This window comes from Clupea harengus, chromosome 17 (assembly GCF_900700415.2).
Source record: "Clupea harengus chromosome 17, Ch_v2.0.2, whole genome shotgun sequence".
Classification (NCBI taxonomy): Eukaryota; Metazoa; Chordata; class Actinopteri; order Clupeiformes; family Clupeidae; genus Clupea; species Clupea harengus.
The window spans coordinates 23,331,010-23,356,903 of NC_045168.1; the positions used below are offsets into that span (position 1 = coordinate 23,331,010).

At 41.8% G+C, this 25,894-nt stretch overlaps 1 protein-coding gene across 1 annotated transcript in view; it reads right to left on the reverse strand.

The window, feature by feature from the left end:
- LOC105905191 (E3 ubiquitin-protein ligase HECW1) overlaps nucleotides 1–16,800 on the reverse strand; it is a 74,963-nt gene extending 58,163 nt beyond the window's left edge. Inside the window, exons 1-4 of the mRNA XM_042710214.1 lie at nucleotides 16,533–16,800; nucleotides 6,246–6,303; nucleotides 1,131–1,440; nucleotides 557–664 (exon numbers count right to left, since the gene is read on the reverse strand). Coding sequence (XP_042566148.1) covers nucleotides 557–664; nucleotides 1,131–1,440; nucleotides 6,246–6,272 — 445 coding nt within the window. The 5' untranslated portion in view covers nucleotides 6,273–6,303; nucleotides 16,533–16,800. The remainder of the gene's footprint in view (nucleotides 1–556; nucleotides 665–1,130; nucleotides 1,441–6,245; nucleotides 6,304–16,532) is intronic.
- Nucleotides 16,801–25,894: the final 9,094 nt, after the last annotated feature.

The following is a 25,894-nucleotide window of genomic DNA, read 5'->3' on the forward strand; positions in this document are numbered from 1 at the left end:
TCTGTGTGTGTGTGTGTGTGTGTGTGTGTGTGTGTGTATGGAGAGACACAGGAAGCTTGTCATCTGACATCCCCAAGAATGAAAACAGCTGGGGATGGACCTGCAGCAGACGGTACTGGAAAGGTTAGAGGTACGGGGGATGGAGGGGCAGTGGAGGAGCTCACTCTGCATGATCAGAGGAATTAACTTCACCCACCATCTTTTCATTCTGTCACCGATTGCTCACGTTAACCAATGCATTGTATGATATGAGGATAGTATGTGACGATGTGATCGTCCCTACGGTTGAATATGCTCTCTGGCTGCCATGCCATTGAGCTGTGCTCTTTGGTGTAGCGGTCAGAGCGCATGTTTGGCACCCTGTAGACCTGGGTTCGAGTCCGGGTAGGGTGAACCTGCTCTCCCTTCGCTACTCAACCATAGGGATGATCACATCGTCACATAGTATAACAAGTATAGCATTATATCTATATTATATTTAAGTATAGCAACTTAAAGTTTTGTTCTAGTAATTAATAAAGTTATATAATTAATCTGGAGAGCTTTCCGTACTCACATTCAACGAAGCAGGAGCTGGAGTCGATCTTCCACACTATCTGGCCTCTATGGGAACCATTCACGCCGCGGTTCTTATAGTCCAGGAAGTTCTCCGACAGGACCTCATCTAAAAGAAAACATTCCTTCATATTTATTGCAAGCTCCTCTGGGAAAGACATTCTCACCTAATGGTATGATGTGTATGACAGCATTTGCATTGTAAAGTGTATGATATGGTGTATATTTACAGAATAAATGGTCTGAATACAGTCACATAATCACATATTCTCGATGATTGAGATGCAATGTTCTGCACATTAGATGATGTTAATTGCAAACTAATCTTACCGTTCTATTGCATTCAATTTCAACATCATGGCCCCATAATTTAGACTATGGATGTTACTGTATGTGTATTTAGAGGAACTTACAGGACAAGTGAAGGCATTCTGATGTCAGTATTTCTTGTCGCTATTACTGTAATACTACCATGCACTATGAGATACAGGAGTAGGAATCAATGCACCATGCTGCCTGAAATCACTCCTCTACTGATGACGTGATGCTGAAGAGGCCAGGCTGAGCTCGCTCACCGATGAGGTACATGCCGATCCAGTCCCCGGGGTCCACCTCCTCTTTGATGTCCCAGCAGATGACCATGTCCTGGGACTGACCGATGGCGTAGTAGGAGGTGCTGACCATGATCGTGGAGCGGCTGTCTGACGACACCAGGTCCGTGTCACTGGTGGAGCGGGTCAGCGCCAGTGGGTCGTGGCCGCCGTTTAGATACTGCTCGGGGCTGAAGCTGAACCGGGTCCCATCCTTGCACCGGCGCCGGCCCTGGGAGCTCCGCGTTGGCGAGGCCATGGCCGCCAGACCCAGGAGCCGGTTCTGGTACAGGTTCTGAGGGGGAACACGGCACAGAACCCGAACAGTGCATATGATGGTCTAATGGAAGGGTTCTCAATTGTGCTTTTGGGCTCCCACTGCCCTGCATTCCTGCTCTCCCTGACTGAACATGTGTGTGGCACTCTTGATTTGTTTCTTGATTAGCTGAACGCACCTGCTTTAACATTTTAATCATAATGATTTCAATGAGGTGCGTTTGGAACAGGGACAGATAGAAGATGGGCAGGTCAGGGGACTCCAAAAGCAGGTTTGAAAACCCCTGTAATTGATTAATGTGTACAATGATATATTTTATTGTAATTTGTTTCTCAGGTAAGGTTGGATGTCAAATGCCTCTCACAAACTTTAACTTCCAGGAGAGAAGGACATAAAGCTACCTCAAGGACACAATGCATATCGCCATGTAACCTACACAAAATGCATCCAAAACATGTGCGACTCGTGCGTCCACAATCAGAACTAATTCTTCCATGGTTGTCAGAAATGTATTATGTTATATACTGTATATGATATACCAGACGTTTATTACGACACATGTCTGGCACTGTGAGACTAGATTAACAGTAATTTTACTCTGTGATCTACACGGATAGGAGTCGTATATGCATAACTCAATGGGTATTACCATTTTTCATGATGCATTCGTGTAGGCTACGTAGTGGAGGTGGGTGTAACTAGGACCCTACAATTACACACATGTAGATGAGAAGTGGGATAACTGCACAGCAGGGCTCCTTTTGTGAAGTGCAAACCTGCACTTCCCAATGACAGCACCAGTAGGTGAGCTGAGTCTCTCGATAGGGGAGACTCTTTGAAGAGAGGCTCCCGGACTGAAAGTGAGGCGAGTACACAGCAGTGTTCAGGCTTTGATGATTCCTCTCGTCTGCCGACTAACACAATTTTAGCAAACGACATATAACGGCACAGTTTGTCTGCACTCTGTCAGTATGTGTCTATGCAAAGTTGGGGAGTAACTACTTACATGTAATGGAGTTACGTTGTTAAATTACAAAATTATTGTAATTGTAATCCATTAGAGTTGCTGAGTTACGAATACAAATATTTCCAAATATATTATTGGAAAATAGAATAGAATAGATCCATGTCTAGACAGGCTCAATTCATTGGGCAGTATGCGCTGAAATTATGAGAATTTGCTCCACTACTTGATAGCCAATCACAAAGTGTTCAAATGTAATACGTTCTAATTCTAATCATATCGAATGTATATACATATATATACTTGCCGATTTCGCAAGTTTGACCACTTGCAAAGAAATGTGTGATCTATAATTGTAATAGTAGGTGTATTTTAACAGTGAGAAACAGAATATCAACAAAAAAATCCAGAAAACTGCATTTTATAACATTTATGACTTAATTTGCATTTGATGCAGAAAATAAGTATTTGAACCCCTAGCAAAACATGACTTAGTACTTGGTGGAATAACCCTTGTTGGCAAGCACAGACGTCAGACTTTTCTTGTAGTTGGTCACCAGGTTTACACACATCTCAGGAGGGATTTTGGTCCACTCCTCTTTGCAGATCCTCTCCAAATCCTTAAGGTTGCGTTTTCAATGGGAGGGAATGAGGGAATGAGGTTCAAGCCCAATATTCCACGTTACATGGCCCCATTCATAGTCCCCTCGATGCAGTGAAGTCGTCCTGTACCCTTGGCAGAGAAACAGCCCCAAAGCATAATGTTTCCACCTCCATGCTTGACGGTGGGCATTCTTCCCCCTCCAAACGCGGCAAGTCGAGTTGATGCCAAAGAGCTTGATTTTGAGCTTGATCTCATCTGACCACATCCTGTCTCCCAATCCTCCTTAGAATCATTTAAGTGTTCATTGGCAAACTTCAGACGGCCCTGTACATGTGCTTCCTTGAGCAGGGGGACCTTGCGAGTGCTGCAGTACTTCAAACCATTACGGCGTAGTGTGTTGCCAATGGTTTTCTTGGTGACTGTGGTCCCAGCTGCCTTGAGATCATTCACAAGCTCCCCCTCTGTAGTTCTGGGTTTATTCTGCACCTTTCGGATGATCACCAATACCGCACGAGGGGATATCTTGCATGGAGCCCAATAGTTGTCTGCTTCTCACCAAGCTGCTTGCCGATGGTTTTGTAACCCATAGTTGTCTGCTTCTCACCAAGCTGCTTGCCGATGGTTTTGTAACCCATTCCAGCCTTGTGCAGGTCTACAATCTTATCTCTGACGCCCTTGGTCAACTCTTTGGTCTTGCCCATGGTGGTGAGGTTGAAGGTGTGAAGTATGATTCTTTGGACAGGTTTCTTTTATACACGTCACCAGTTGAGATCAGGTGTACCTTGTTAGGCCTAATGAGGACTAATCTGTGTGCTTCTTGCGCACATAACTGGTCATTGGGAGCCAGAATTCTTGCTGTTTGCTTGGGGGTTCAAATACTTATTTTCTGCATCAAATACAAATAAAGTCATAAATGTTATAAAATGCAGTTTTCTGGATTTGTTTGTTGATATTCTATTTCTCACTGTTAAAATACACCTAACATTACAATTATAGATCACACATTTATTTGCAAGTGGCCAAACTTGCAAAATCGGCAGGGGTTCAAATACTTATTTTCCCCACTGTATGTCAGTAATAATCACTGAGTGTGAGTAATAATCAGTGAGTGCTTTTACAGGTTTGGAAGCACTAGCCAGACATACAGTATATATAAATATATATATACTGTATATTAGTATATTAGTCTAAAGATGTATACATTGCCATTCCATCCCTAAAATCTGAGTCTGAGCCACTGTGGTCATTATGCTGTCAATGTTTTCATGACACCATGATTTAGTCGTGATTTGCATTTGGATTATTGGAGAATTAAATGCTAGTTATTTATTTTAAAGAAATGCATGATGAAGAATAACACAGACAGTGAAAGGATTTTGTCTGGTCCTTAATAGCTTGGGTTTAGAATTTCTCCATCTGAAAACACAGACTACACAGTAGTAGAACTCAAAGTAAACAAAAAACAAATAAATAAACTAAATAAATAAATAAATATATAAATAAATAAATAAATAAACAAAATAGATGAATCAAACAGTTAACAAATAGAGTATGTAGAACTACCAAAAGTATAATCTACTTTGAAACATACCCAGATGGCACACTACAGTGTATTTAACTAAAATACTTGGAATGGAAACAGGTGACTATGATTGGCTGAAACAACCAAACCCTCCAATTCATGTTCCATTTTCCCAACGCCAGTGTGTTTAGCAGCAGCTCATATTTATGCAGTGTGAAGGACAACAGTAATGGCCTACACACACCTTCAGACATTGCACTTAAAGCTGTGCATGCATTTGTGTGGTGTGTCCTTGGTTTATAAATATGGACTGTAGATGGGCGACAGTGGTACAGTAGGTAAAGAAGTCGTTTAGTAATCAGAAGGTTGCTAGTTCGATTCCCTGTCGAAGTGTCCTTGAGCAAGACACTGAACCCCTAAATGCTCCTGATCAGTGTAAATGTAAAATGTGTATACATTGTAAGTCGCACCTATGTAAGTCGCTTTGGATAAAAGCGTCTGCTAAATGTAAATGTAGATTGTAGGTTGTATTTCTCTGACGATCTTCGAAAGGAACTTTGATTGTTAATTAACTGTATCATTTAATTCACCATTCACGCTTTGCCAAGCTGTAGTTGAAACCCACACTATGTACTTACATACTGTGAGATATGTCTGCAGTAAGAACATACACTTCATGTTATGACACCTATCAATGCATGTGTCTAAAGAGATTAAAAGTAATCAGAAGGAGTGAGACTAAAACAATGATTTGCCTTCTTCAAAGGTCCTAGTTTCAGAAAACATACAAAAATGGACATATATTTGTATCAGGAAGTTGTCTTATATTGTTTTGGTTATATATAAAAGTAAAATGGCCTCATACTTGATGATTAAGATAGTTTTATTTATTTTTGCTGGGGTGGGGGGTAGAGGGTGGAAGTTGAAGATGCTCTTCTAAGGCAAGCACACGGGGCACAGACACAATGCACAGGAGGGCAAGAGGGCACAGACACATTGCACAGGGGGGCAAGAGAGCACAGGCACAATGCACAGGGGGGCAAGAGAGCACAGGCACAGGGCACTAATGAGGATGGAACTGGCGTGGAGCACAGAGCTATGAGAAGAGTTTGGTGGGGAAAGAAATGGATATTCAGAAGCACAACAAAGCTCTGGCGTATTTTTCAACACGCACAAGGCTTTCCAAGATGTCAGACATGCACACTTAACCACCCACACACAATGCTAAAGCATGATCTCTCAGCTCTCTCTCCATCTCTCTCTCTCTCTCTCCCTCTCTTCCTCTCTCCCTCTCCCTCTCTCCCTCTCTCTCTCTTTCTCTCTCTCTCTCACACACACACACACACACACACTCTCTCTCACACACACTCTCTCTCTCACAAACACACCACATCTCTCAGCTTTCTTTCTTTCTCTCCCTCTCTCTCTCCCTCTCTATCTCTCCCTCTCTCTCCCTCTCTATGTCTCTCTCACACACAAACACATATACAAACATACAATACTAAAGCATGACCACTCAGCCCTCTATCTCTCTCTCTCTCTCTCTCTCCCTCTCTCTCTCTCTCTCTCCCTCTCTCTCTCTCTCTCTCTCTCTCTCTCACACACACACACAAACCCTAACCCACTGAAATATCATACAAAAGTACTGACACAGTGATGAATATGGGCAGCTATGGAGTGTGTGATGACGCAGGCACGTGGTGATCGCTAGCATCTGTAAAACACACACTGACCTTAACACTACACAGGTTCAGCAGCATTATGATTGTCCAACTGAAAGCACAGCAGATCCTGAGGAAGAGGTCATGCCGTTATTCCAACAAAGAAAGACAGGAAGCATTTTCTCATCCAATATGTCATTACCTACGTAATCAATATTTCTGCACTTAACAGCTTTAAAAGTGAAATGTATGCTACATATTTTCCGGGTATTATTCTTGACTGTAGCTCTAGATGCTGTCCAATACTAAGGCTGCATGAAATTATTATTTGTATTAATATTATAATTGTAATTCATTGTTTTTTACAGAACTACTGTGCTATCTATAAATGATGTATATCTAGGCATCCAAGGATGCTCCTTAAATCCTACTCATTCTATAAAACACACAAACTGTCCGTGCTCTGCATGTTTTGACCATTTCATCAACTGCTTCATTATCTTTGGCCTCAACATCTCACACCATCTATAATTTAAAACTGTAGAGGCCTTGTTAGTGTCGAGCTCTCCACCCAAACACTAATATTTTATTTAAAGCGTTTGAAAATATGCCTTTCATATATTTCCATATCCAGTGATGAATGCAGCTACAAGAAACGACATGTTCTAACAGGTGGCTCCTTAATGGAGCAATGACACATACAGTATGCAAAACATTGCTTTGCAGTGATCCTACCAGAAATATCACACACACGGATATTTCATTTATGCTGGGAAATGCATGCATGAAATATAATTAATACATTTGCAGACAAATGACAGACACAATAAAACCAAGATTGCAACACAATACATACAAACATGACACGCAAAAATATACAGTACACTGACCAAGCAATAACACAATTGTTGCCACAGTTACAAACAGACATATTACGTAAAAGAAACCACACACACACACAGACATACACACACACACACACACACACACACACACACACACACACACACACACACGCACACAAAAAAGAGAATGCAGCCCTGCAGAGGGAAAGTTAGCAAATGAAAAGCACAGTCCCGACAGCAACAATAAAGCTTTAGCTTATATGACATTAAGCTCTTAGACTCTTAAACACAATCTCATCCATCATCAAATAACTGCCTATACATGACATAAACTATGTTTTATCCAATCAATAAAGTCTTGTTTTAATCTGGGGCCTGACATCAAGCATATACATTAATCTTCTTAAAATATGAGTTGAATAGGCCCATTGGTCAACATTACACCGCAGAAGAGTGGACTGTATAAGTTCCTTTGAAACCCCGCTCATAGGCCCGAGGCTTTACGTTTGCCTGCAATCCATCTTTAGGTTGGTTGGGTGGCACTTTAATTACCTAGGTGACATTTGATTTCCCATTGGTGTATTATGTCACTGACACAAAGTGCATTTTTATGTTTTCAAAGAGCAGTCAGTTCCCTCATCAAAAACGTTCACGCGAGAGGTTGTCTTTTTATATAGAAATATGGGCACTATCCCTGGAGGTTCCCTTACAACTACAACAAAAATTCGACCTCCTCCCTGCCACTAAAAAGATATTCTTCACGCCGCAATTCTGAGACGGTAAATGACATAACGCCCATGACATGGATGAAGCCTTTCATGACATCACAAGCAGGGTATCCTTGTGATGGGGGAAGGGGAGGGGGGACTTCAAAGACAAGCCCCCTGGTGACTAACGCTTTTCAAAAAGGTTCAAAGAGGTTCAAAGAGCACCATCACAGACTGCAATGAGTCCACTGCAATCCACTGGCTCTTCAGTATTCTTTGAGAGGACTACTAAAGATACACTAGAAATCGATCCCAAATGAGAGGCTCAGATCTTTATTCTGCTTTGCAACTTATGGCTCTTTAAAAAGTGTTACAGCAAGGGATGAACTGGTGTGTGTGAAAGCAACAGTCCACAAGTGAGAAAGGGTCCTTACACACACGCTATGTCTTGCCTTGATGTTCTAAAGCAGTGAGAGAGACTGCTCCAAAAAAGGCAACAGTTATCACATTGGACAGTGAACAAAAAACAGCAACACAAAAAAAGAACATGATTGTGAGGCAAACACTGTTATAATAATACTGCCAGAATGCAGCGGCACGCCCTTTGTGTATAACCAGCTGTATGACTTTGTGTAACACTGAAGAAGAATTTACAAATGCTTTGAAACAGTCGCTTAAGTTGCATGGGGAACTTTTCTCCACATCAACATGGTCGGAAACAAGCCAGAAATGGCACACTACACTTTAAAATGTGTTCCCCTGAGACGGTGCAGTGTATCATATTATCCTCCCTCAAAACGCGATCCCCGAAGAAAGCAATGGAATGCAATTTAGACAGTCAGAGGGTAACAGATACAGAGATTAGACTGATAACCAGCACAGAGAGAAAGTGCAGGGCTGCACCATTACCACCAATTGAATTCAACAGCATCACCGTCCCAGCCATCTCTCTCCCTCCCCTTCTCGCTCTCGCTCTCTCTCTCTCTCATCTACACAGTAAGTGAACTACGCCCCATTAGAGGCCAGAGCGTCAGTGGGTTTTCTCCTGTACATTATACATGATGACAATTCCAGTCTTACACTAGACTGCGCTCACTGTTGTCAGGTCGGGTTCTCCCTTGCAGTAGCAAACAGGCTAACTGAGGCTGAAAACCTCACGCAGAAACATACCTGTTTACAGACATACCTGCATAAAGTTTTATGGCTGTATATCACAAACTCTTCGTTCTCTTAGAGGTTTGCTGTACATGTAACACTATGTCAAATATGTGATAACAATACCCCTTGGGTACACGAGGACGTCCATGCCTCAGTCCTAGGGTTCTCAATGGCCAGACTTTTGAAAGGTAAATGAATCAACAAGGAGGCATCCACTGGGCTGCGGTTATATTGGAGTCAGACGTGGGGTGGGATAGAGACGTGATGCTGTAGAGTGTGTGTCCCGCAGGTATCACGGCTGGCGTGTAATGAGCTCTCAGGTGACCACTTTCCAGAACAGGACAGCTTAATGAAATCTTAAGGCCCTTCTGGCCAGACCTCAGAATGTGGACTGCTAGGAGGTTATTCCAGTTATTGAACTGGAGCAGTCTAGGTCCCATGACTATGCAACCAATAGAGGAAAATACAAGAACTACCATGACACAATAGCATGTTATTGTGCCTTACTATATTACTGATCATACTGATGAATACACCAAGAACATTTTGGAAAAGTGTTGACAAAATTTGATATGGTGTATTCATAAAAGAGCTTTTTTTATGAGTCTCATATTAGAAAGAAAGAGGAAAAATATCAGAACAAAAAAATATGCAATGCTTTGTCTACAGTAGCAAAACAGCTTTGTCTGCTTCCAAAATGTTCGTTTCACTAAAACATAGAGACATTTCCCCCATGATTGTACTGTTGTTTGTGAGGAACCATGACAGATACATTCATTTGCACTGACTGTCTCTCTGCAGCGATCTCTGCATGCTGGAAGCAGCAGTGTTGCGCCTGCGAGGGACTGCAGCTTCCGTCCTCAGCTGGGCTGCATCCAGCACGCAGCCAGAATACTCTGTGGAGAATCAGTGCATGCATGAGTGCACAAGGACTCCGGGATGCCCACTAACCTACTGACACTGTAGGCAGCCATCCAATGACGCCAATCCCCTACAGGAGAGGGGGAAGGAAAGGGGGGGGGGGGGGGGGGGTTATCAGTAGGGCCATACACAGAAACATATGCGTACACGGCCATGCGTGAAATGCATTGTGGGTAAAAGTGAATAGACCATCTGTGAGGGGGCCATTCATGTTATGTCAGTTCTTTCCGGTACGGGTGTCACCATCATGCAGGTGCCAGACAATGGAAAGGCTCAGTGGGCATTGAGTTAGACAGCGTAGTAGTCCTTGTGTAGTATTCAGGCGACAAAGAAGAAGGCTGTCTAAGTGCTACAGTTTGTCACTGATATTCATTTTTTTTTCATTTTTTTTATTGAAACCGTTCCTCTTTTACATCTGCTGCCAAATACATGATTGTCCAAACGACCATACTTCCCTCGTTTGATTACAGGGATACAGACTTCCAAAGGAACACTTCAAAAGCTTGAGACCTATCATTCTGCTATTTGATTTGCTATGAATGCCCCCTTCAAAACAAATCACTGCCATCTGTACTCTCTGGTCAAATGACCTTCTCTGCATTCTTGTCATAAAGGGTTTACACTTATTTACAGGACTCTTCTTGGAGACTCACCCCCCTATTTAAGTCAGTTATTGAAGCCAATATCTGTGGTCAAGTACAAAAAGCGGTCTTCCCTCTGCATCAAAGTAAAGGCCCCTATATCCAACACTTGCTTTGGCCTGTTAGCATTCCATGCTGCTGCTGCTAATGATTGGAATCTGTTACGAAAAAAAAACAATAAAACTGGACAAATGTATTTCTATCACTGCTTTCAAGGGCCAACTTATAGACACCTTTAATGATACTTGTAGAGGTTTTACTTCTGTTTGATTTATTTTTATTCTTCATTGCCTATGTTTGTCCTGTGTTTATTGTTTTTCTCCCCTCGCCTTCCCCCTACAAGTGTCGTTTCGCACGTGCCAGGCTGTCATTGTAAATAAGACATTTTTCTCAATGTCTTGCCCGGATAATTAAAGGTTAACTATAAAAAATTGATATGGCATTAGGAATGTAAGAAAGACATTCAGTTAGTGTCCTCATGGGAGCAGCACTACTACCTAAAAACACCTTGCTGTATTCTCCCAGGTTCTTAAGACTTCTTGTGTATGACTCGTCCTTGTGGTTAATTATAAGATGTTACTGCTTTTTTTCCCCCCTGACTATTGAAAGATGAAAGGTGAAAGCTCTCTGCTTTGTTCATCCCATTCCATCTTGGAGAAGACGCTCCCTTGAACAACGAGCGTAATTGAAAAGTACATTCTCATTAAATCGTTAAGGATGATCCTTTTCTCAAGGATTAACATGATCACCACTTACAGGTTAATGCCTCCTGTCTCACTGTGTTATTCTCTCTCTGATCAGACTCTCTGGTGAGCATCAGCACTACCTGTCTGGCCTATTAACTGACTTCTGGCATACTCTCATTAGTGAACAGAAAGGGTTAATAAACACGGACAGCAAGCTGATGAAATACTTTATGCTTGTGTAGTCACCCGTGACAAGAGAGTAGTCTATGACTTTGTTGCATCATTACAAAATGTATAACACGCAAAACCTCCATATTAATACCATCAACAGTAACATCCATCTACTGCTAGAATCTCCAGACCCTTACATGAGCTTGTAGGCTGAAACAGATCTTATAAACCTAGCGAAGCTGTGTACCACGTGACAACAAACACAGCAAATTATCATGCTCAATCAAGCAGGCTAAGCTACCATGGCGGCTCATAATTTGAACATCTTGTTTTTTTTTCAGTCATCTCCCACCACAGAGACCTGACTTAGTGAGGCCTCATCCTAAGCTTCTCAGTACATGGGAGACCTTCCATTCCTAAGCATCAACCTATACCTTGTCTAATGTAATTGTACAAGGAAAAAACAGAACTCAAATGAAAACAAATGCAGTCATTCCATACCTCTACCAAAACCCTAACATTCCAAGAAATATTTTCAACAATTAAAAAAATATATATATTCCATTAGCACCTTTACATGTGAGATGTGACATAATCTATACTGTTGCGTCCCTAGGGTGGGCTTTCTGGCAGCTTCTATTCATAGTTATCCTGCTGTGGTGTGTGGCTTAGGTACATCCGTTGCCTGTGTCGATGATGATAATTAATTCCCCAGATGGCCACTGTTGACATTTTCACTCTCACCCCCCGAACTCACAGCAATATTTCACTCTACCAGCTGACAGAAGCCTCCAAATTCATCACCAATACCGAGCAAGTGGTTGCATTTTATGGGAACGCGCCTTTTGTCGTTCTCACTGTTGTCAATTGTTGGCTTTTGAAGTGTCACGGGAATGGGAGATACAAACTGTCAGTTGAAACATTTCCCTTCAACTGGAGACACGGAAGCTCTGATAGAGCTTCAATCAGGCCATTATTGTTTCAGAGAATCAATTGTTCCTTCATTCATTAGACTTCCATTATGGTAATGACCTGGAAGTGATTGATATCGCAAAGAGCTCACCATCAGCCTGAAGTGAATCTAAAAGTACTCAGTATAATAGCATAGCATCACCAGTCATGTATATCAGAGAGGAAATAAAAAATAAAATGAATTGTATCTCATTTCCTGACACATAAAGCATACCGGTATGTTGCGCAGAACAGACAAACATGAAATTGCCTTTTATATGTAAGCTAAACCACACAAGAACAGATTCAAATCCAAAGGCAAGTTGTAATACCAGATCTGTATGTTGTAAACAGGCTTGTTGGGAAGAGGTTGTAGAAAAGCATGAAGTGTGTTGCTCACTCTGTTGCCTCCCCCCATATATAGGTCAACTGTGCGAGTATTTATGAGGTTATCATATTCTGCCGCAGGCATTCTTCTGTTTTCATACTAGGAAGAGCAACATTTCAAAAGACAAAAAACTATTTCCATTGCCACTGACATGCTGTGCTTAACATGCAAATATACAAGGCTTATGAAAACAACAACAGATACAGAGTTCTCGGGGCATGGCAATACCACAGTAGGATGGTGTCTTGGAGTGATGCAAATCTCATAAAGTGAAAATCAAATTGTTCAATTGAAAATCTCTCTGGAAGTTGCTTTTGGAAAGAAAATATAAGGATACCTGTCGTATTGATATAACAGAAACAAAACAAAATTGTTCATTGTTTATAGTCCATAATTACCTTCAATGAATTCATCATTGAATGAGTCATCAAACAAATAATTAGGTTATGACTAATGATAAAAAACAAACTTAGTTATTTAAAGCCATACAATCTCTACCTTGACTTATCTGGTATGACTTTGTGGGAAATACTGCAATAAATAAAGGTTATTGCATGGTATTTCAAAGTATTGTACCGTTTGTAACAATATAAGCATATACCGACAAAAGACTGTGGTTTAATGCAAATATACCACTTTTGTACTTTGTGCGCTGAGAGACGTGTCTGCAACAACAAAGCTAGTATACTTTGGAGACACGAATGTGCACTTACACATCCATGTTGCACAACCACAGGTGTTTTTGGAGTATACTCTTAGAACTACCAAATGGAAGTAGACTCTCTTTAATTCCCACACTACCAAGCTCGATTACCAGGATCTAGACTCTTCAGTTTGTAGTTTTCTTTCATTTTATTCCCAGACCTTTTCACGCACTAAACTTTTAATACAAATGATAATGCTTTTAATGCGCAAGACTGAAATGATCACCTCTTGCCAAGAAAGCGCCAGGAAATAAACATTCATTTGTGTAGAGTTTAATTTAGCCACCCTCAATTACCCACACAAACCAATCAAGCCATAGAAAATGGATTTCATGACTGCACTCATCATCTTACTGAGAGCAAATGAACACTTGGACCAAACCATTTCAACCACTGCTTTCAACTCTCCTAAACAACTCCCTACTGAATTGGGTTTTCATTTGTGGTGGTAGCCCGAGTCTAAGAGATATGTGCAGCCAGCCACTGCTCCCAAACCCCAATGATTGCATGAACAGAGCATCAAGGTCAAAACTTCCAGTCAATTTAACACTGGCCACCAGCAGACCCCCACTTAAGGCTGCGCCCAAAGAATAACACACAGCCATCTCTGTCTAAGGCTTTGAGGGACATTGACAAAACAGGAACTAAAAGGACTCTGGTCATTGGAAAGGGCCGTTTGGGGCGCGAGGTTGCGCTGCTGACACAAAAGAGGATTGCTGCTGTAAGGTTCCAGTGATGAATAACACATCAACAAGTAAATATATGACAACTAAGGTTTGACAAGAATCGAAAAGGAGGGTAAGTGGTGCGCACACAAAACCATAGGTTTTAGATATTTCAATAATTTACTTTAGTTGCTCATGTAAAAGCTCCATTCAAACGGGCTTTTAAGAACTTAATTTCAGTATATGAAACATCTCCACCCCCTGTGTGCAATGGCCCACACTATGCACTTTTTTTTTGGTTTGGCCAATGGACTTACACTGCCTTGATTATCATCCATAATCACTTCATCCCCCCTCAATGCAGCAAGCGTCTCCTCTCTATTTTCCCTCCACTGATATTGACCTCACAGATCCCACATATCTGTGATGGACACGGCGCTAGGGTGGTGGGCCGAGGAGCCGTGGCCTGATGTAGTAACTGCTAAATCAATAGCCGTCCTCGCTCTGGCTGCCGATGGGGCCCCCGATATGACTCAGCTTATTAATGTGCTCTGGGACGGCCCACTCCAGTGGGGGAGCTAAAATAGCCTCCGGCAGGATGGTGGGGGACACAGTAAGACTGAGAGTAAGCAGCAGTGTGGTTAAGTGTTTGTCAGGCTTGGGGGGACCTTTTCGAATTTGCTGAGGTGTTGATGAAGGTTGATTCCCACTGCCAAAAGTCGTTATATGCATGGCGAGGGCTGTGGTGTTCGAGTCAGTTAATGGTATGTTGATCGGAGAATAAAATGCTATCAAGAGTTTCAACCAAAAATACAGTACATATCATTTAATTCTGAAAGTACCCCTTTTCAGTAAGTATTACATGAATCAGTGCTGAAGGAATATCTACCCATGTCCTGGGAGGTCTGGTGAAATGACCGAAAACGGATTCGATTTATTCTATGGGTCACACACCCTGGGTTATAGCGTGTTACACTGATAAATGAGAAGAATTGTGATCTCTTGTGAAGAATGTTACTCCCTGTGTGAAGAATATGTGAGATTTATGATTCAAATTCTTCAATACGGAAGCCTAGAACCCGTTACATTGGGCGTCACAGTGAAAACTTCCACAAAAGCTTCCTCAGCTGTCAGTGAGCATTAAAGGCCGGCACTCTGATATGAGTTCAGTGTCTGCACGTCAGCTCGAGTTTGTCTCCCAATCCTGAAGAAAATGAGGTCGTGTGCAACCCAGCCAACGCTGTCTACCGAGTTTACTGGGGTCAAACGACAAGCCTGGCTAAACGGTGAAGTTTCCAGCCAAACGTGACAGCCGATTGAAAAACAAATGGAAAACCTGAATGGAGATCTAGCCCCGGGTAGTAGAGAGTCCCTCTAATGTGTGTGTGTGTGTGTGTGTGTGTGTGTGTGTGTGTGTGTGTGTGTGTGTGTGACTGAAACCAGAATACCAAAATGTATTCCAACTATCTCTTGTCAAAGATCTTTGCTTCTCTCCAGATCCCTCAGTTATGTTACATGCAGCTACCGAGTACACCTATTTGCTTATACTTCAAAACAAGCAGTTGGAAATGGCAGTGTAGGTTCTCCTTCATGGTGCTGCTGTCTTTGCTTTTTATAGGCCCTGTCCCAAATGAGTTACCCTATGCTTTCTCCAAATAAGGATGGATCAATATAATTTTATTTTTATCCCACCTCAAACTGACCCTGAGCTCACAGCATCTCCATAAGGTGACCTCACATGAGCTTGTCTTATTGACATGATGTAATTATGCTCTGTTCCTGTGACAGAGGTACACTACAAAGGTTGCTAGTGACATGTCTTTCAATATCAGATATTAAAAGGCTACTCACTGTATCTCACTGTCAGCAAGAGCAGCTAAGGGTTTATTTTTGTCTAACAAAAAGCAGGTAAATTGACCTTTCCATTTTAAGTTTCAACCAGGAATTGAATCTGATTCAACATACGTGGATGTCAGTAAGACTAGCAGTTATTTTCGCCATAGAAACATACATTCAGGTATAAGCTACAACTCTACGATCAGAGCCCTTACATTAACGGTTCCAATGACACAATTTACTGTGTTGATCAGTGAAAAAGGGTCCCCTTTAAACGTCTAGGCTACGTTTTAAGTCTTTTTTCGAGGCGCATCAGCAAACCATAGTTCTATTCAGCTGGTTAAAATCAAAACACCCTGCACTGACAGGACGGTAATATCCTGGAGCCCATAGGAACAGCGGGGGGTATATGAGAAACATCAGGCGACATGGGGAGCGCCACACAAAGGAATAGAGAATCCCCGTATTTGACGTTGGCCATAAATTCCACGTATAGGGGAGAGGAAGAAGTGGAGAAACACGGCGGTGTTTATTTCACGAAGCAAAAAGAGAACGAGCACTTTCATTCCTGTCCCACCACAGGCAGAGCACTTCACCAGTGAAAGACGGCACATGTTCGGTTCACTATCTCACAAGACCAGTCAGGCTCAATGAAAGCAGTGACACAACAAACAACGCGAACCTACCTGGGATAATATAACCTGTCTGTGAATCATACTCCAACTGCGAGTCGTTACATCCAAGACGTGACTGGCATATTTAGCAGTCAGTACATCCGATGAGCATGTTTAGCGGTCCCAAGCACGCACAGTGGCCCGGTGATAGCGATCGCTCCATTACCACATTATTCTCCTCCGTCCGCTTCCCGTTGGGTACCACACATCAACAGCCAATGGGAGGACTTTGTTTCTGGGCTCCCTCCGCCTCTCTACCGCCTCCCTTCACACCCAGCCCTGGCGAGGATGGAAAGATAGAGTCGGGCTGTGTAGACGGGCAGACTCTGCCCTGTAAATACATCATATGGGAGGAGTCGAATAGTGTTTTGTCTGCAAAGTTCGGTATTTTACACAGGGGTAGCCTAAAAATATTACATGTCCATTAGATTTGATCTACAGGACAAGATCTTCACTTTCTAATTATGTTTTCTTACTTAAATGTTATTGTCTGGGGTCATAGGTTTCAGTAAAGTGGTTATAAAGACTTGAAATATGATAAATTAAATACGAAACATTGAAAAAACAGTATGTCGCCTTAAGCACAAAGGAAAACATATGCAAAAGTACTGTGGAGATCCAGTGTGGTGAATGTTGGCCAGTCTGCAGATCCCATGTTTAAGGGTTGGAGCATTAACACAGGACAACTCATTTCACAGCCAAGATACTTTTTTGTATTTCTGTCTCTGTTACCTTTTCTGACTATATCATCTTACAATTTAGTTAAATTAGTTATATGTATTATGTATGTTTGTGTGTGTGTGTGTGTGTGTGTGTGTGTGTGTGTGTGTGTGTGTGTGTGTGTGTGTGTGTGTGTTTGTGTGTGTTATAATTACCATACTTTTCATATTTTATTTGTGGGAATGAGAATAGATAGCTTAATTGAACATAACCCTCTTTGTTATCAATACTAATACATACTTTGTACTGTAAATAACACACTATAACATGTCATCACTTGCACTGAGATGAAAATCGCCCAAAAGATGCTGAGAAAACGTAACAACACTTCTTTGTCCTAAACTGGTTGAGTGCATGCAGTTCCCTTGAGGGCATAGGCAGACGATAGCCAACCGCAGCTCACTGAAGGATGCTAACCATGGATTTCCTGATGGAGATGCTGCTATATGGACTGTGGAGTATGATGCAGGGGAATGCTGGTGAAAATGGCCAAATCAAATCTGAACCCAAATCTGACACCTTCACCAGGCATTCACAAGCACTTTATGAGCTTTTACATCTCTATCATCAAACAACAAAGCTTGGTCAATTGCTGTTGTTGTCTGCACTAAAACATACGCTTTCTCTGCTGCCCACACACACATTGGATAATACTCCATTAAAGTAAATAATGTTGCCCCGTTTAATATTCTGGCATCCCCATTTAGATTTGGCAGCACTCACTGTTCACATTTTGTCCTCTTTTACATGTAGCTGCTCAGCTGCAGTTCCAACATAGATTCATGATAATCCACGTGTAATAACCTTAGTTTTGCCCCAAATGGATAGATAGATAGTAATGATCAAATGGTTCACTTTATTTTAAGGGCCAAAATCTGATGTTTAGTTTAAGTCTGATTCCACAATGTGCTCTGTGCTCTAGTTGGTTGGATTTGGTTCAGAGGTCTAAGATAATAAATCTTGATCATGCTTAATCGATCTTAATTCATGATGATGTACCCACCTCAGTTACTGTAATGCTTTAGTTAATGTGTTGTCCATGCAGGAAGTCATGAATGAAATACTTTGAACTCATAATAATTTATGACGATTCATCAGATATTAATGTGTGAAGTAATGCATAATTTATGCATTAATTCACGCTTGATTTCATGATAATTCATGTTCCCTTGCCATAAAGTGTTACCCATGCATTATCATTAATTAGTAATCGAGTCTTGACCATTTATTTACCACTAAAGTCATAAATGAAACCACACCACACCAGAAGACATAAGTGTGATTTGTTCTTCGTTGACAGCTGCATTATCATAGGGACAAGATAAAGTTCCAGGAAGCATTTCCTCTGACAACAATCATTTGCCACCATACTTTTCCCAGCCCCATCTGTACATACAGTTTGTTTCTGTCATGGCGATAGCAATAGTATGTTTATCTCATAGCAAGCCATGGAGGGCCCTTACAAATTGACAATTTATTGCTGAGTAAACGTGTTATAGAAAAGCACTCAGTGGTCAAGCCAATCAAGAGTGTGTGATGTTGTGTTGTAGTCTGTGACACTGCAGAGCTGGTTTGAGGACTGTGCGCCCCCCCACACACACACCACCACCACCACCATCCCCTGCATATACTGTCCTTATTCCATTGCTTCTTTAACCTATTCTTGTGGTTTGAGTGATGCCTGCCTTCCTTATACTTGAGCAATGATGTTTTTCTTTGAGTTATACTTCAAAGAGACAGCACATGTTACGCCTCACCATGGAAATAGAGCAGAGGGATGTGATACCCTTCAGCATTTCACGAGTAGAAAGAACACAAACACAGCCTAATGAAGGCTGACAACACCTTAGGGATCCCAGGAGTATCACACACAGTTGGCCACCAGGAAGCAAGAGGTCAGCATACCCCCAGCCACAGTAGTGGACATGCACTCACTGGACCAATCACCTGCTGCTGTCAAGAACATGTGACTTACTGGCTGGATTTTCATCGAATTCATTTGCATATTTTAAGCGTATTCATGAAAATTCAATTGAAGGAAATGTGAGTCTCTGTGTGTTTCTATCAGCTGTGCGAATTGCAAATGCGAATAAAAAAAATGGACACTCTCCTACTAAAGGGAGGAGGTGTAAACACTAAACTATAAGGCAACTATAATGGAAACATATAATGGAATTGAAACGGATGCAAAATAAACCTGTTTCTATCAACCCAAATCACAGTTCTGAATCTGAAACAGTAGTTAATCCACCCCCCTCTCACGAATTCATTCGTTATTCGACTGACATGTTTTTAATGCAAATTTCAAATGTTTCCACTTGGGATTTCCTACTCAAATGTTCAAAATTTTGCATTGAAATATTGGATGGAAACCCATCTACTGTGAACCAACCATCCTGAACAGATTACTTTAGTTTTATTACATGCCAGGCCACCAATAGTATGCCTAGTTCCTGAGGGTAAATCAGGACACAATACAATTTACACCGTTACTACAATAACACTGACAAAATATAGCTGCAAGCAGCAATGGGGTGGCCAAACAGGTCAGATGACTCAGAAGAAACTTTCGACATCCTCTGAAGAGGGTTCCGAGTACACGCAGCAAGTTTGGCGTGAATCCATCAAAGATTTGCTGAGATACGACACAACTTTCTGTTTGGCGGCTCTGCTGCCGATTTCGATTGGCTGTACCGGACAAACGGTTTCGAAAATCGAAAATCATTTTGATAGTTTGTGTGAGGATTGCATTGACTATATACAGCTTGACTACAGGTAGCTAGCGACTGCGGTGTACCTGGCTTCCTTTGCAGTGGCTTACAGTCTCGCTAAAGAGAGAATCAGAGACATGACAAGCTCGTCGGTTTCGGCTGGATTGCCAGGACACCAACTTATCCTAGTGAGCTATTCTCAGTGCTGGAAATCAGAGAGTTCAGTTAATTAGTAAAAATATAAGCAGTTCTTCACACTTCACAAACTTTGAACCATTGGTGGCGCTAGAGGGTTCGAATGGGAGACATGAAACTTGGTGAAATTGATGAGGGGACTGGTCCCAAAGAGTGTGCCAAATTTCACAACTTCTGACCATGCGGTTCTAGGGGCTGCCATAGACTCCCATGGCAGAAGAAGATGTATAATAATAAGAATAAGAATACGTAGAAACCCTCTAGGTGGCTTTGCTGCTTGGCCACCAATAACCATTAATAACCATTTCCTTCATGAACACTCCAGATACTAGTTCCTAATCTGCCCACGCTATAGTATAGTACTCTCATAAATGGCCTTCTACTGGCCTTTTGAGAGGACATCCATTTTCTGAAACTTTACTATGGAGTTACTGTGAATGTGCATGCCCATTGCAAAGGCTAGCTACCTGATAAGAAGGAGAAGCTGAAACTGTTTTCATGCAGACTTCAACCCTTACTCCATTAAATCATAGAGCGCGTACTGCTCTCATTTACAATTTACAGTGGGATTCCATAAACCTGTGGGATCGAAGCAGTTTGTACACAAGCTGTTTGCTGATATCATGTGATATTAGTTTTGTGCTGAATGTTCTGTGATGAAGGCTACATCACCACTAAATCAGCAGATAGAAAAATAATTTATAATTATGTTAAACAATCTGGTATTGTTTCAATGACACGAGTGTTCTTTTTGTCATTTCTCTCTTTATTGTAGCCCACATATTTACCCCGCAGTGTCTTCAATTGTCCTCTGCTACACCTTGTTGTGTCAGTCCAACGCAAATGCTTTGTGGACTTCATGGACTTCAAATTCTTATCGGTCTCATATTAGTTATGACAGCACCTTATATTGCTGGGCGGGTGTAAAACATCAAGGGCTGACTGATCTCATGTTGTTGCCAAGTGCCATTTTTGTCATGCTTCTCTCGTTTGCCATCATACCGAATGCTGTCAGGCTGTGAAGTGGATGCAGCGCTGTCTTCTCTCTTATAATGAGATGTGTGTGCCTTCTCCTACCCTCATTCATCAGGATGACAAAAGAGATGAATAGTGTGACAGAGAGGGGGTTGCGTGTTTTTTCACTGCGATGTCGCCAGGAGAGATGACACCTGTTATTTTTGATGTAAGGAGCTGAGCATGCCTGGTGAAATGTTTGATGGCTGTCATGATTATTAAATACAGCAAGCAAGAGTTATCACTTGACATGAATCATCCTCATCATTATTGTCTTCAATTATCAAACAGAGGTTTGAGTAACGGAGAGTAAGGATTCGTAACGGCATAATTTAAGACTGGTCAACAGTGCCATCTGCTGGTTATTATGGGTTCCTCAGGAACACCAAAAAAAAAAAAACATGGATGTGTATATGACGCAAGGAACTCCCATGATAAAATGGCAGGGTGTTCATTCTGTTTTTTATGTTACATGTACCGACAAAAGGGCATTAATGATACTACAGTTTTGCAAAGAAAGAAAAAAAAAAGTATATTCTTTATTAAAATAGACTATTATATCCAAATGCTGTATCTGTGTACTCTGTCTATGTACATAGAGAACAAGCATAATGATTCGGCATTAATGGGCTTTAAATTCAAGTTGGTAACAGCTTATATACTGCCTGTACAGCAGACACTCTAGCCACTGACAGAGCAGCTTCAGCCTGTAAAAATGATTGATTGACGTTAGTGCTCTATTCTGGCAAAACGAGGGTAGTGGGGTACAATGGGATGGACTCAATACAGAACTTAAACTCTCATGGCACAACATCAAGCCGATGGGCTAGATATGACACCATGAAGATAAAAAATGAAAGATCAATGTGTCTATACTGTATATTTGTGGATTTCTGGAGAAGAGAAACACTTGAAAAACAGAACACGTATGCTGTTAAGAAAATTAAATAGGAGAAGTATAGACTATAGTGTATGTACTAGGGTCTCTCTCTATCTCTCTCTCTCACACACACACACACACACACAGTCACACACACACATACACACACACACACACACACACACGCAAACACACATGTGACACACACACACACACACACACACACACACACACGCAAACACACATGTGACACACACACACACGCAAACACACATGTGACACACACACGTACCAACTGATCTCTCACTTGTTCAATGGTTAAAACTTTGCTAATTAGGAGTGAGATGTGGAAAAATCATTTAGCACCACATCAAAGCGGCAGTCTGAGAGAATGACAGAGAGAACGGGAGAGAGAGAGAGAGAGAGAGAGAGAGAAAGAGAAAAAGAAAGAGAAAGAGGGAAAGAGAACGAGTGGGAGGGAGGCACTGCACCGCTCCGCTCGAAGACGCACAGCAACATGAGATGCAAATGGCAGAGGCAGAAAGGCTGTGGACACCCACGCCTCCCTAGCCTGTCAAACTCCGCCGTTAGCATCGCTGCCGCCTCTCACCAGCTGTACAAGCCTGCCCTCCATTTTTTCAGATATTTATTTATCTGTCTTACATAGAAATCCATTGCTCGGTACAACGCTGTGCATATCTCAGTAAAACCTCTAGATGGCACTATAGCTATTCCTGACGTTCACCAACTGGTAAATCAAATTCCTCCTTTTCTTTCTCCGTCTGTGTCTCTTCCTTCAACACGTTTAATATTTTTGCCATTCACGGTATTGCACTGTGTATATGTAATATGTCACAGACAATGCACCCCTTTTTCACTGACAGAAAGAGGTCACATGTTGGTTGGTGCATGACAGTGTGGTGAACAACCTACTTTCCTCCAGACACACAACATTACATCAGATACTTGACCACATTAATAGAATATCATACACAAGCTCCTGCTCCGACTAAGGTAAAGAATTAAACTGAACATTGACGAGCAGCATTCCAATACAGTGCAAAGCTCCCTCACTGCGATCAAAGACTATCAGACTTCACTTAGTGCTCCAACTCGGTTGCTTCCTCACACTGTGAGAATCTGGTGCATGAACTCTGTGAAACAGCTTTGCATCATTCAACATTTAAGTATATAGCACAGTAATACAAATGGAAACTGCTCTGAAAGTATTCCTTTAAGAACACCATTTCCACAGACGCATAAGTACGGTCTCTCTTGCACAGGTTCAGAAAGATGATGATCCAAATGATAAGGCATCTTTCCTGCTAATGAGAAACAATACATATCTGTGGACAGGAACAATTTCAGGTTACACTTAAAACCCTATCATAAGACAAAACTATGTCGTAATTATGTCATGATAGATGCTGTATACTGTCATTTGTCATCCTGTGATGACATTGGAAGCCTTACAGTGTAACTTCAAGATTTTGGTCAACTATCATGACATATTTCATAAAGCTGGATGCAAGATCAGCCTAGATCATTCAGCTGAGATACTAAACATGGCGTCAAAGGATCGATGGAGTCATGCGATCTGTCATAACAATTATTGACACTCTGGTTACACTGACATGACATTGATTACACACTGTTAATGTCATTGTTAATAATCTGTTATGAAACCCTGAAATGCTTAACATGATTAGCCTATGTTGTAAGTTTTCGGCTGAAGATTCAACAGACATCTTATTCATTTTCTTAAGGAGGGCCAAGCAAACATTGACTTCCAGCAGGGCAAACACCTCCGCATGCATTTTCATCTTTCTGTGAATGGATTTTTACTAAGAAAGAAGATTCAGACCTGTGGTGTAGCTACATTTTGACTGGAAAACAACGTGAGGAGAAGTTTATCCCTTCTGTTATCAAAACGAGGTCTCTGTACATGAAATTAACTTTGAGTAGGCGACTGCAGTCTTTAGGTAACTGTAGCATACATGTTTAAGCACGTGACGAACGTGTGTGTGAGAGAGAACGGATGCCTTTCACTCTCTCCCCTGTCTGTACACATGGGTGTGTCAACACCATTCCCGCGCCGCACTCTCATGTTACCGGGATTCGGACCTACCTCAGGACCCCCCAGGAGAGGACGCAACCACGTCACCTACGTGCTTTTATTTCTATATATGTTTCGCCCTCTCCGGCGGACAATATAATTATGAGGAGTCAACTTGTGCTGCGTTTTCTTTATTCCAGGCGAGTTGTTCTTGGATGTCAACACCCAACTCGGTGGGTGATATCATATGTAATCGGTCTGCTGCGAAGGCTGCGAAGATGTATTTGTGTGCATATTTTCAGCTCTTAAATGGTTAAATCAGAGGAAAGCGGTGTCAAAAAAAATGACATAACGGCGAGAGAAAGACAGAAAGAAGAAAAAGGGAAGAAACTCACTGAAGCGGAACAAACTTTATGACGCACATCTGTGAATGGTTTGATGTAGCTATGGTTACCAGGACTATTTTCTGATTAGCCGCTGTTCCGGTGGACAGTTTGGGGTTGGACAAGTGGTTCAACCTTCTCCATTAACCTTTTTAATCCATGGACGTAGGCGTAACTCAAAGTCCACAAATGCCAATTGGTTCTCATAAATGATTGATTCATTAATAACATATATTTAACACTCTCATTCTGCTTGTGTAACATTTTCAATGAGTTCTGACAGATCTTACTGAACAGGAAAAGCATTCCGCTAATGCAATTGAGATGTGTGTTTCAGTGACAGAAGTGGATCAAATGCTCCTCCCTTAAAAATAAAAATGCAACTCCTGCACCATCTTCAGAGGCATTTCCACATCATGTTTTGTAAAAGCCATGACAGTCTCATAAAGAGGACATCACGACTGTCGCAAAGTAGAAAAATGTACTTAATATTCTCATGTGTGTCTCGCGCCCTCCTGTTCCTTGCCAGCAGGTATGTGGACAATCTCTCTCCCAGTGGGATGACTGGAATAATTGTGCATGGATGACGTCTGGTTCGCTGGTTTTCTGGCCTCTGGGAATTGTTTCGAATGAGTGATGCAGTGACAGTGAACTGGCATTGTGAGTTTGGGCTGGACCTTTAACGATGCTCACGTGTGTATGGTTGTGAATGGGGGTAGGAATGGTGGTGGGGTGGGGTGGGTGGCCTGGGTGTGTAGAGGTTAGGGCCAACAGCTGGGTCCAAATTGCTGCCACTGGCAAAAGAAACCATGGTAACCCTTACTGTTCCACTCTTCTTGACAACTTGACATCTCACTGGTGGAACAGAAGCCCTTGAAGGACACAAACAGTGGGACTTGAGCCAAGGTTGTGTGCTGTACATCTCCAGGAAGACATACATAAACCTACACACACCCATACATACATGCACACCTACAGAATATGGATTAACAGACTGATGCAAACAATTCTACAAAAGCACTGGAAGAAAGTCTAAAACAAGGTCGTGCTGTGCAGATTTCTCCATATTTGATCCATATACATGCTCTGGTGTTTTTATGTTAGTGTGACATACAGAAATGTGAGATGTTGTGTGTTTCTGCAGTGTCTTCTATTGTAATACGGTACCAACACAGCGTGGTGGTGTTTTGTTTCAGGTCAGCAGACTTTGGGACCTGAATCACAGGAGCCGCTGCCTCAGGCAGAGCTTTGAAAGAACAGCCTTACTGCTCACTGCAGACCTGTGAAAGAGAGGCACTTCAATCTATCAGGCTTGACATGAACTGCATATTAAAAACTCATGAGTTACCTGCTGTCCATGCATTCTGCACACACTACACACACACAGCATAGTCACATTAACATTCACAAAAACA